A 12,318-nucleotide genomic window follows, 5' to 3' on the forward strand; every position below is an offset into this window, starting at 1 on the left:
GCAAGACAAGACGATGTACTATTCACATCATATTTAATAACGCTCTAGTACCATTCAATATAAATAAATAACCATTAAAAAGTACTTTCTTGACATTCTCTCTCCTTCGTCAACAGTATCTTCTGCAACAGGAAATGTTAGTAATATTCATTGTTTGGTGAATTGGATGAATCTCAGAGAACATGAATATCAGATACTAATATGCTAGTAAAAACCAGGCGCTGGGATGCCTTCTCTTGTTTAAGAGGCTGGGATGCCTTCTCTTCAGGCTTGAACTGCAGCTTCCCTCCTTATTGCATTCACTGCATTCACATTCCCTGAAGTCCTTAGGCTGCTCTACAGGGAAAAGGGTATTTGTGCTGAACAGGTCCAAATGTCTGCTAGCCTGGAGCATCAGGTGTGTACATCCATGCTGTCCATACGAGGTCTTGGTCTTGCACAGTTTAGTGACTGACAGAATTTCTTGATTCACAGAAACTCTTCTCCACAGGGCCAGGCTGGGGCAAGAATGGAGACAGTGCAATAGGGCTGGTCTTGAGAGCAGACTCCGACTGACACTGAACTGACAGTGTAGCGCATATCACTGGAATCCAGGTCCCCAGTGGGAAAAACAGGAATAATTTTGCTTTCTTGTAGGGATGCAGAGAGAACAACTCTGTAAAATCATGTGTATGGGGGTATCCTTTGCAATGGGAATAGATTTTTGCTACAGACACCCACCGTCAGTGCCAAAACCCTACAGAGGACCTGCGCAAGATTAAAGGCCAAGGAATTTATCACCATATCCCCTCCTGTTCATACAGGCAGAAACCATGCCCATCTCAGAGGCGAAAATGGAGGATCAAAAATCAACTCTTTTATTCCCTCGCTCTTGCTCATTCATTGAAACCACAAAGACGGGGACTTAATCTTGGCTTAATGCTGGGTGGAAGCATTGAACCCACCTGTCTGGTAGCAGGATGAGTTGGCAAAGCTCACTGGAGTGCAAGGCCTGTAACCTCCTGCAGATGACAGGACACAAAGCTCTGACAAATGGAGAATGAAAAGTATTTGGTGGACACCAGGCTTCCTTCATGCTATCCAGTGCCAGTATGCCAGACCCTTGCTCTGTAAGGACCTTTGCAGGGCACAGAGAAGACACTGTTTTCATGTCCCATTCAGTATTTCTCCATGCTGAGACGGCTGGCAGGGTGGCCTTATAGTGCTCTCAGGATGTGTTCATCCAGAAGGGCCCTGGCCTAAGCCTCACTAAACGCAGGCTGCATTTCTCTGCTTGCTGCCTCTTCTCCTCCCTCCAGTATTTTAGTCTCCCTCTTCCAGTAGGATGCGTGGCTGCTTATCCCCCGTTTGAGGGAACACGGACCAACTCTCTCTCTCAGATACCCTTCAATGAGCCCCTTTCACAGAGGCTTCTCAAGATCCCATGGGGACTATCTGCTGAGTGAGGCACTCCTTTACATATGTTTTTACCTCGCTGTGATTGCTCGGGAGCCAGAAACTTAGTGCCACCCACATCTCTTGCATAAAGGAGCTGTAATTCCCTTTGCTGTACTCCCTTCCTTGCTGTGTTTCTGATTATTTTCCAGTTTAAAAAAACATTGTAAAGAAACCCCGGGGAGCACAGAACATGTGACATTCATCCGTGAACTCCAAGCTCTACCGTTCCTGGGAGAGGGGGGGAAATATTCTTTCTTCATGAATGTGTCAGGTGATCTAAGCTAAAAACAAAAACTAAACAAGGAGTAGGCAGAGAAGAATTTTAGTATAAATAAATCAACGAATAAATAAGTTTCCTGTCAGTCCAGAATTTCTTGGACGGGGATGATTCAGCTGCTTATAAATTTCCCCCAGCTGTGAAATCCTCGATGTGTTTTGAATGCCTAAAGCCTTGTTTCTCATGGCCTGAGTGAAGATGGTTTTCAAGATGAGCTCAGAGGGGTTTCTGGGTCATTCAAGGAATCTTCCTGGAAAAGTCACAGTGACACCACTCCCCACGCACACACATGGTTCCAACACTTGTGCTTTTAATTCAGTGCATCCTTCCTTCGGTCCTCATTTGCCACCTCCTCCTTTGTGGGCTGCCTTCCACCTGGCTGTTTTCCTGTTTTATTGAGGGAAAGGGAAACCCTTCCACATGACACTGCCTCCTCTCTCTTCGCAGCACCACACATGCTTTTCAAAGTTCAACTGGAAAACCTTGTCGCATTTGCTATTTCAGTTGTCATCTATGTGCTCAAGATATGTTTCCTGATGGTATCTCTGCACATTCCTTGATGTTCTCACAGGATATGAGCGCAGGCTGAGGGTTCCTCTTCTCTGAGCACTTCTCACCCACCTCCACCTCAGAGAGGTGTCTTCCCTTCTGGAGGTCTAGGAAGCAAGTCCGGATACATGATTTGAGGCTACTGAAGCACCCGATGGTGCTGCAGCAGGGTTCCAGGCTAGGAACACCACTTCCAAGTCCACCCATCTTTGCCCCTGCTTTCTGGTCTCTGCACCGAGACATGGAGGCATGGCCTTTGAGGTACAGTACCTGCCGGATCTCCCTGAGCCAGAGAGGGACTTTATCCAGGGGGCTCTGGGCCAGTATTTTCCAAAACAACCTTAAGCGAGGGCAGTTCATGTTCTCAGCCGAGGCGTAGGCACCAGATCCCTTTGGAATTCCCAATGAGGCGCTTCAGCAAAGCTCCCTCTCCCACACTGAAGGCTGATCCGTGTAGGTGTGAGTGCATCCTTCAGAAGGAGAGCCTCTCTCAGGCTAGCTTTGTTTTAAAGCTGTTTTGGGAGCCTACCATCCTCAGGCCAAGAGGTCTGCGTTTGTGCTTTTGTGACAGCTCCTGTCCTTGAACCACTGCAGCTTGCAGCAGCTGTGCTGAAGCTCAGGTTTTATGATATTCCAGGAGAGACCTTCCGAGGCACCTGCACCCATCCTGGACTTCAGCAACTACGCTGGCACAGCCGAGAATGGAGACTGCATCTAATAAATTTTAACAAATGGTTAAAAACACAGAGCCCGCAGGGGAAGGGAAGCACTCTTCTCCCAGGTGGGGAAGGGAGCCAGTGCACGAAGTCAAAGGTAAAGAGCTGTAGGATTGCAGGGCACCACATCAGCTCTGTCCCTGCTGGTTACCACCTTTTGGGCAGTGGGAGCTGATCGGCATGGTGACATTTGGGGGTGTTTATCATCCTCCAGTGGTGGAGCAGAACGCTGGGCAGAACAGGCAGGGCGTGAAGCTGCTGTGGTTGCTGACAAACTTCAGGAACAATCACTGCCCGCTGCCTCTGTCAAAACACACACAAGATGAGGTGAGAAGGAGATAGAGGTGTCAGTACCACATCCAGTAGGAGAGGGTAGGAGACATATTTCCAACAAGACTGTCCCTTGGCTCAGGTAGACACGGGCCACACATCAGTAAACAGGTTCCTCAACCAAACTATGCACAGCTTTGGGCTGGGGCATGTCTGAAGAGCTGCTTGTTCTGACTGTGCTACAGAGTCCTAGCTGAGAGATTTTATTTATGAGTTAGAAAAAGTCTTTGAAAGATTTTTTTTTTCTCCTCATAAAATCATTGTTTTAACCTATCTGATAGTTTTTTAAGGAAAGAGCAAGCGGATGAGATCTGAGGATCCCTGTTCAGACTCTGAACAGCAGGTGAACTGCATGCTCTGAAATGCAGGTGAACTTCTTTCCCTATTTCCAAATACCACAAGGTAGCAGGAGTCCTGTGCTAACCTAAGCAAACTCTTCTCTTTCAGATGCCTGTAAATAGATGTTAGCAATAAGAATAGGTGGTTTTTATAACATCAGTCTTGAGTGATAGTTTTCAGGGATTTAACAAAGGAAAATATGAAGAGAAATTAATTTCCATCTCCTGCTTTCAGAAGCCAAAGCCAGTGTTTCAAGGGTGTTTCAGTACAGTCAGCAGGGACATATGCTGTGATAGCTTCCAGTTGCTCTGTGGTCCCTGTTGCAATATAGACAATCCTAAGGATGTTCCCCATCCTCCACATTCTCCTTCCTACTCTTCACATCCCCACAGTGTTTCTCAGAGACCAGTCTTAGAGACATTTTTCACAATACCTCCAAAGTGAAAGCCTTTGTCCAGCTGAAGATGGGCTCAGAGACCCCCTTTTTGTCCCTCCTGCTCCTCCACTTTGCATGAAGAGGCTGAGGATGTAGCTGTGGCTCTCAGCCCTGATCCTCAATCCCAATACATCTCAGGTCCTGCCCAGTGGTTCTCAGGGCAGCAAAAAAAGCAGAAATTCTAGTGCAGAAAGGAAATCACTTCCCTTTTTTTTTAAATGTTGGGTTCTTCTTTTTGTTGTCCCTTGTGAAAAGCAAACCCCTGATGTGTCTTATAGCTCCCCCTTTGCAGATTTGCTCTGATTTGGTGCATAGTTTTCTCTACCAGACTCACAAACACCGCCGTGGTTCAGCTGGACACAGCTAAGGCTGGTGGGAATGTGGGCAAGGAAGAGAGTGGACTCCAGCTGGGACAAAATAACTGCTATTTACGTAGCACCCACTGAAGCCTGATCTACACAGTTCACATGATCATCAGGTCCCTTTATGCTGTGTGTGTGGCAATCCACCAAGTGGACACACGTGCCAAGCAGCCGTGCGAGTGGTCCAACTAGAGACCAACAGAGCACCAAATCCCGCATTGAGCAACGTCTGCCTGGCTCACATCTGCAGGCACTGAAGGGGAAAGAGGCCTCTGAGAGGTCTGGGAGTCTTGACTGGCTCAATCTGATCCTCAACAAGGACAAATTGCCAGGAGGAAGAGACAAATATTCTCCCTCCTGTGTCTAAGAAGAGAACATCCTCAGGGGAGCAATTTTATGTCTTTTCTTCCTCAGAGCTGGCTTATATAGATCATGTCTGTCAAGGTTCTGAAGCTCAGCAGCCTTGATAGAAAGGATCTCCAAACACCGTAGCCATCAGCAGAGATCTCAATTAAAAAATTTAAGGGGGGGAATCTAACGATTTTGTTTGACTGCCCAGTCAAGCAATTTACCTCACAGGTGTCTTCTGGAGTGGATGCCACCTGCCCGCTCTGCTCGGCAGGTCAGAGCAGTTGCCCCACGTGGCAGATGGTGGTGCAGAAGGGATTCTGGTCAAATTCACTGCTAATGCAAGTGGGAAGCTCCTTCAAAATCTACAGAGCCGGCCTAGCCAACACTCTGGCTGGAAAGCACCAGGGAGGATGGCTCTAAATAAAGGGTGCAAGTCCTGCTGGTTGAATGAATGGCATTGATCTCTGAGACTGGTCGCTTCCCTTTCCCACAACAAATCATTTACAGGGAGCCATTCCCATGAGTGACTGTTCTATAACTCCCTGAAAGGAGGTTACAGAGAGGTGGGGATGAGTCTCTTGAACCAAGGAACAAGCACCAGGACAAGAGGGAATGGCCTCAAGCTGCGCCAGGGCAGGGTCAGAGTGGCTCTTAGGAAGTATTTCTTTGCAGAAGGGGTTGTTTGGCATTGGAATGGGCTGCCCAGGGCAGGGGGGGAGTCCCATCCCTGGAGGGGTTGAAGAGTCGACTGAAGGTTGACCCAGCACTGAGGGATCTGGTGGAGTTGGGAACGGTCAGGGTGAGGTTAATGGTTGGACTGGAGGAGCTTCAGGGTCTTTTCCAACTGAGATGATTCTGTGATTCTGTGAATCCATAGCAGGTGTGTGGCATTTCTCATGGAGGATGGCTGAGTGGTTGGCCAGGGAGGGAGTGTGAGACCAAAAGCTCCGATACATAAATGGCACATTTATGAAAACATCACATCCCCTCTCTGCATCTGTAGTGGATCAGTTAACCCCTCCTCTTACAAATAGGCAAGGCAGGTCTAATCCATCTGAGTTTTTATAAGCCTGCTCATCCTTTACAAAGTAAATGGTAACTCCAGACCAGTTAACTGGATTCTGAGTCCTTATGAGCTGAGTTTGGGCAACCGCAGCTTTAGCCTACTGCAGACTCAGCATGCATGGGATGTATAATGAGTCCATTATGCTAGTGGATTTCACAGAAGCACAGGTTAAAAGAGGGGCTGCTGCCTAAGCATAGGTGTCTGGCATCATTTTAGGTTTGCTAGGATATCTCAGACACTAATGAAAAGATATAGTACAGAGTTTGTGGCCTACAGAAGGGCCAGGCAGGCTACCCCAGGGTCCCTATGGTGGCCCAGGAGTCTGTGTTTAGGCAACTGACTCATGTCCCTCCCATCTGCTGCTGAGTGTGCAGGTGCTGGGATTGCTTTGTGCTCTTTGTATGGCTGTCACTCAGAGATGATGAGGTGATGTGGAAATCCTGTATGCAGCTACTAGTAATGCACACAGCAGGTCAGTGCAGAAGCTGAACTACTCATGACTGCCCATACAAAAGCTGTCAGTTTTATTTCCACTGGTAGAGCTGAGCAGAGGTGTATATTGAGGTCAGGGCTGAAAGCAGCCCTGGAATATCTTCCAAAGTAGGAGTAAATCATTCAGCATCCTGCATTCTGCCACAGATATGAGTCATTCCAGAAAGAACTGGTACTCCCAAATTGGACACCTTTATTCTTTTCAGAGTTTTGGGCTAGGAATCTGCCAAAGGCAGGCACTAGCATCAGGGGCATGGCAGCTGGCAGAGGAGGTCACAGCTCCTCTGCAGCCTGTTCTTCATCAATCTCCACTTCTAAGGACATATCACTGATCTCTGATACATTCCTGCCCTCACCTGTGGTGGTTGCCATAATCCCCCCTCCTGCTGCTGACCCTGGCTGGCTCTGTAGACCACTAAAGGCAGTTCTAATGCCTTCACTATTTCTCCTCAGCAGCAGATGTATTCCTAGCTGGTAACATTGGTACCGAGCCCCTCAAACTCTGTGGGAGTATGTGTAGGTTGGGTTTTGCAGGTTCCTGTTTTGAGGTGTCTCAGCATCCCGACAGTCTTTCCCTGTTGCACCCACACCACGGTTGTTCATGCAGGATAAAAGCTGAAGGTGGATGCATGAAGCACTGCAGAGGTGTCAGGGCTGCAGGGGGAAGAGCTCGTCTGCAGGAGTGTGTTCTCTTTCCACATGCTGTAGGACAACTCCCACGCTAAAGAGAGTTTGGAGCTAGCAGCAATAGGGGTGCAAGGAATTTGGCTTGTCATTATTACTGAGTGAAGCCACGGGACTCTTCTGCCACTTTTCTCTCTGTATGCAGCCAAAGCTTCCATGTGGACTGCAAGGAAGCTTGAATAAGTATGAAATGCAGACCATATGTGGGTAAAGATGAGGATCTGCTTCTTGTGCAAACGGTGGCATGGTAAGGGAGCTACTGAGACAATCATATATGCAGTCTTTGAGGAAATAATAGCATAGGAAATGGGTACAGCTTATTTGCCTTGCCAAAACCAATAAAGACAAGGGTACTCACACCCTGGAGCTGGCTCTCTGCTTACACCTCTACTCTGGGGTCTGTAAATCCACGCTTGCCTTCGTTAACCAGAGTGGGTCTCTCAGTTCTTGTGTGCCAGACCAACACCTAGAGGGAATCACAAAGAGTTCAGGGGCTCTGGATGCTGTGGAAATGCCAAAAGCAGCGTATCCATCGGGTGGGATCCTCAGCATCCCAGAGCTCAAAGCTGTTTGAAGGATGTGATTCAAAGGGTTTGAAGATGGGAGACACTTCACAGGCACCATGAAACAAGTGGCAAGGAGGAGGGATCAGTCTGGACTGAAATCTCAGACTCAACCCTCTGCCAGTCCTCCTGGGTTTTGGAGAAACAATCTGGGCACAAATTGTACATCCGAGGCTCTTTATTAACACAGAGTACACAGCACTAACTGTTCCTCAGTGCTTTCTGAGCTTTGTATCTGTGAAGAATTTGGCAGGGTCTGCCCGTCTGTCCCAGCAAGGTTTGGCACAGATGCGTGCCAGCACAGGGAGGGCCCAGTGGAAGGTGGAGGAGCATGGCAGGAGGCTGCAAAAGCAGCCAGGACCCAGCAAGGAGAATGTATCCTCAGGGTCTCTTGTCCTACTCACCTTTGTGCAGTTGGCTGCTTTGGGCTCCAGCCCATCCATAGTCACTAGATCCTTCAGCAGACTGGTTTCCTGGTAGCCTCCTTTAACTCCCTCCAGCTTGAAACTGGCCTGAGGCTTCTCCAAAATCAGCTTGATGCTGATCGCAAATCCAGCCATGTCAATAGCAAAGGGCCGGTTAGGGTCAAAGACGGTTTTCCAGCCCACCACCTTCCCTGCTGGGCTCACTTTTGGGGATTCATATCGCAGCCCTCCAACGAAAGCCACTGGCCAGACTGACACCCTCCTTGTGTAGCGCATCTGTATGCCAGAAGGAAACAGTGCTGTGAAAATTCAACCCTACGATGTCTGTCCCAACCCATTGGTGAACCATCCTCTGCCTTCGCTGGCACCTCTCCTCCACCCTTGCCTTCCCACACCGTCACAGAGCTCCAGGCAGCACAAGCTCTTGTTCCCCTGTGCTACTGCTTGAAGAGCTGGAGCTTGCAAAGCCACAAGGTTGTTTTAGCATGTGCTTCTCTGAACACCAAACCCACTGCTTTGCTGTGTCCATGTTCAGTCCCTCAGAACAAGGAAAATCTTTGGTTTTCTGATCTCATCTGAACTTTCACCATTTTTTGTAAAATTTTTATCATTTTCATAAATGCCAAACACAACTTCTACCGAGCCTCTAGGTCCATATTATCAACTCAACTCACTACAACGTCACCCTCATGCACGTAATCTCTCTCCCTGACTGATGCATCTTTGTCCTCAATTATTACAAATTCCCCCCAGCTTTGTTCTTCCATCCATGGCCTACAGCCTAGAACAGTGGGGTTTTAGTGGAATTGTCAGAAAGGACCTGCAAAGAAGTGAGAAAGGATGAGCTTAACAGAGATCTAAAAAATTCTGAAAACTGGAAAGGTGTTCTGATGCATAACTCTGTATTTCAAGTGGTGTAGTACAGTTTGGTTTAAATTGGTGCCAAGGGTGTTTACTGAATTTTTGGAAGTTTACAATAGACTTAGCATCTCACAAAAGCCAGGTTTCCAGCAGAAGTCTGGGCAGGCTTCTCTGATCCCAGGGGCACAGGCTGTGGTGGCTGGAACTCAGGAATACAGAAGGACAACCAAGGAGAAAAGGTGGATTAGAAAGTCAGTCAACTTTTCCACATCTCCTACCCATCACACCCCTACATCAGTGCAGATTTGTGCTTTGTCAGAAGTTTGGTTTTGGTGCTTATTTAAATCAGGTCAGCTCTCTCTGAGGAGAGGTACAAATTCTGGAGTGTATATCCTCTGGTCCCTGACAAAAGGGGCTCTAACTGGTGCAACGGGGGAGGGTGTGTGTGGCTGCAGCCTGCATCATGGCAGATCTTTGCTCTTTCAGCCCTTTAGAGCATGTCTACTGGGTTTGCATAACTATTGCTTTGCATTTGCCCTATACCCAGCTCCCACCGAGCGCAGGGTGGGTGAGGAGAACTCAAGGCAGCATGCCAGAGCCCTTGTCTCCCAGTTGATGCTAAAAGTCCACATGACAGCTATGTCTCAGAGGTCTCTGCAAGTGCACCTGGCCTTAAGAGGCTTTGCAGCTGTATCCTGCTTTTCTGCCCCAGGTAATTTTACAGCTCTTACCTCTTCAAATAGCTCCAGGCTGTAGGTATTATCATCATCGGCAAAATACACTACCCCTTCAGGTGGTGCAGTGTTGCTGAAGCTGTTCCTTAGCCAGTGCAGCCCCAGGTTCCTCTGCAGTGTCCCCCTTGGGGTGTGGGATGGGATCCAGGACAGCCCCAGCTTCAGACTTTTGGGTGTCTCCACATTGAGGTGGGTGAAGTTGAGCCCTGCCTTCTCCAGCAGGTTGGATACCAGGTTGGTCCTGCGGGGCGAGTCCTCCACCACCACCCAGTGCAGGTTCTGTACGTGTAGGAAGGTGTTGGCCAGACGGGTCAGCTCAGCTTTTTGCACTGGCCGGGTGTAGGTAGGGGTGATAACGAAGATGGTCGGCAGGGTGTCTGACCATGGGGGAGGCCTGGAGTACACATAATTCTGTATGACTTTAGGCGTTGCCCCTATGCTTTGCTGCTGCCGAATGCATGATGGGAGGCCTTCTTCTCTCAGTGCAGATGTACCATTGAGGAGAGCTTTAGAGGTCACGTTCTCATCTGTCTCTTCTGGGACAAAAGGAAGGAAGAAAGGAAAGGAGAAGAAGAAAGATGTTAGAGAACTGATCACTGCTGGGCTGTCTCCTCTCCAGGGAGTGCTGGGGACACATCTGTCTGGAGTCAGTGCTCAGCACATCAGCATCCTCTCCCCAGAGCCAGCCTAAGGTGCGTGTTTAACGTGCAAAGTTTGTGAGAGGGCCTTCAGGCAAGTTTGTCTTTGTTTAACCCATCCTGTGAGAGAGCATGTCCTACCGAGGGCTCACACAGCAATCGTCACAACCACCAGCATGCTGATAGCAGAACTCTCGCACTTACTTCTCAGCAGGCTGAGGTAGTGGGTGGTTGGGTACTGGTGCCACAAGGTTAGGAGAAGAGCCCATGGCAAGGCAATCAGGAGCGTGGTAAGAAGGTTACGTCTCCTCAGCATGCTGCAGAGAGCTTCCAATGCCGAGGCATCTCTCTACCTTTCAGAGCAGAAAAAAGAGTTAAGACCTCTGAAATATCAGTCACCACAAACATTAGAACAGTATGTCTAGAGGCCAAACTAATAGACTGAGTTTGGCTCGCTTGGAGGGAGGCATGATAAATGTTGGGCCTCGATCCAGCAAAGCATTTGTCTAAGTATAAGTTTACAAGGAGCCCCATTAACGTTGCAGGCCCAAACCATTATCCAGCTGCCCTGGCCAATTCCTGTGTTATTGAACAGAAGCTTTTATCTATTTATGTTGCTATAAAGAATCTCCTGCTGCCCCATGATGAACCCTCTGTCCTTGATTTAGGGTTGTTCATGTTGCTGACTCTGAAGCCAGAGAGGACTGTTACTTGCCTCTTCTCCGGGGCTGGTGTTCACTCCTGAGCTTCGTGGTGACCATTTAATTTGCTTCATTTGTAGAATTTTTTAAAACTGTGTGCAAGATTTGTATTCCTGCATATGCAGGTGGATAAAACAGAAAAAGTCAGGCATCCTAAAGATAGACAAATTCTCTTTCATTTCTGCAGTTTTAATTCATCCTCCTTATGCAGATGCATTGAGGCAATCATGGATGCAGGCTATCACCTACTAAGCTTTCCATGAAATCCCTGCCTCAGTCATTCCACAGTGCTGGTGATTCCTGCTGAAAGTTTAATTATTCCACACCCTTTTCTAATCCTGTCTTTCAGTGTTTGGCCACTGCAGCATTTAGTTTAAGTCACAGACTTCAGAATACTTTAATTTCATTCTTAGCATTTCTGTAATGTACATGACCATGACATCTGAGGAACCGCAACAGTTAACATTTGTTTTTGAAACTCCTTTTACAAGGTGAGAGGAAAGGGAAAAACAAACAAACAAAAAGAAATAAAGGATAAAAGTATCAGGAATAATCAACAACAGGGGTGGCTGATGTACAGATGGTCTACAAGCTACAGTAGTCCTGTGCTTGGTTTTTCACAATTGTTGAGCACCTTCAGCTCCCACTAGTTAATACGATGGAAAATAGGCCTGGAAATCAGACCCTTGGCTTCCCAAGGTAGCCCTGCCTTCAACAAAGTATCCAGCATTAATGATCAGTTTGGAAAATACAGGCTGAAGTATCTGGACACCTGTTGCAGATCACTTGTTCAGGGACATAACTCAGACCTGTAAAGACATAGTGTGGTGAGACCCCAGCCCTGGCTCACCTGTTTTAAAGACCCTTAACAGCCCGTGTGCAGTTAAGTTATATAAGCATGAAATCCCAGAGGTGACTCCTGGAAGTCCAACATCAAAAGGGCTTGCCTAGTGCATGTGCTGCCTTCCATATGGCTCTGGCACAGTCAGGAACATTTTCCTCCAGCTTCCAGTTTCTGTTTTGGTCCCTCTCTGGGTATGAAATCTCCTGATACCACTACTACACACCAGCAGCAGAAGCAGTGCTCCAGGAAAGAAGTGGGATCCACTTCTGCTGCTGCAGAACAGCAGCCTACAGGAACACTGAATGGAATCACAGAATCATCTAGGTTGGAAAAGACCCTGAAAATCATCCAGTCCAACCATTAACCTCACATTGACAGTTCCCAACTCCACCAGATCCCACAGCGCTGGGTTAGCCCGACTCTTCAACCCCTCCAGGGATGGGGACTCCCCCCTGCCCTGGGCAGCCCATTCCAACACCCAACAACCCCTTCTGCAAAGAAATACTTCCTAAG

General features: G+C 48.0%; 1 protein-coding gene across 5 annotated transcripts in view; it reads right to left on the reverse strand.

The window, feature by feature from the left end:
- LOC141956546 (galactosylgalactosylxylosylprotein 3-beta-glucuronosyltransferase 1-like) overlaps window positions 1-12,318 on the reverse strand; it is a 33,111-nt gene continuing 20,793 nt past the window's right edge. For 2 of the 5 annotated variants that reach the window (XM_074897402.1, XM_074897393.1), the window contains exons 2-6: window positions 10,465-10,613; window positions 9,620-10,158; window positions 8,007-8,303; window positions 7,398-7,505; window positions 1-3,282 (exon numbers count right to left, since the gene is read on the reverse strand). In XM_074897402.1, coding sequence (XP_074753503.1) covers window positions 7,419-7,505; window positions 8,007-8,303; window positions 9,620-10,158; window positions 10,465-10,576 — 1,035 coding nt within the window. In that variant the 5' untranslated portion in view covers window positions 10,577-10,613 and the 3' untranslated portion in view covers window positions 1-3,282; window positions 7,398-7,418. The remainder of the gene's footprint in view (window positions 3,283-7,397; window positions 7,506-8,006; window positions 8,304-9,619; window positions 10,159-10,464; window positions 10,614-12,318) is intronic. The other 3 variants (XM_074897374.1, XM_074897414.1, XM_074897383.1) reach the window with 2 other exon arrangements.

This window comes from Athene noctua, chromosome 1, assembly GCF_965140245.1.
Source record: "Athene noctua chromosome 1, bAthNoc1.hap1.1, whole genome shotgun sequence".
NCBI lineage: Eukaryota > Metazoa > Chordata > Aves > Strigiformes > Strigidae > Athene > Athene noctua.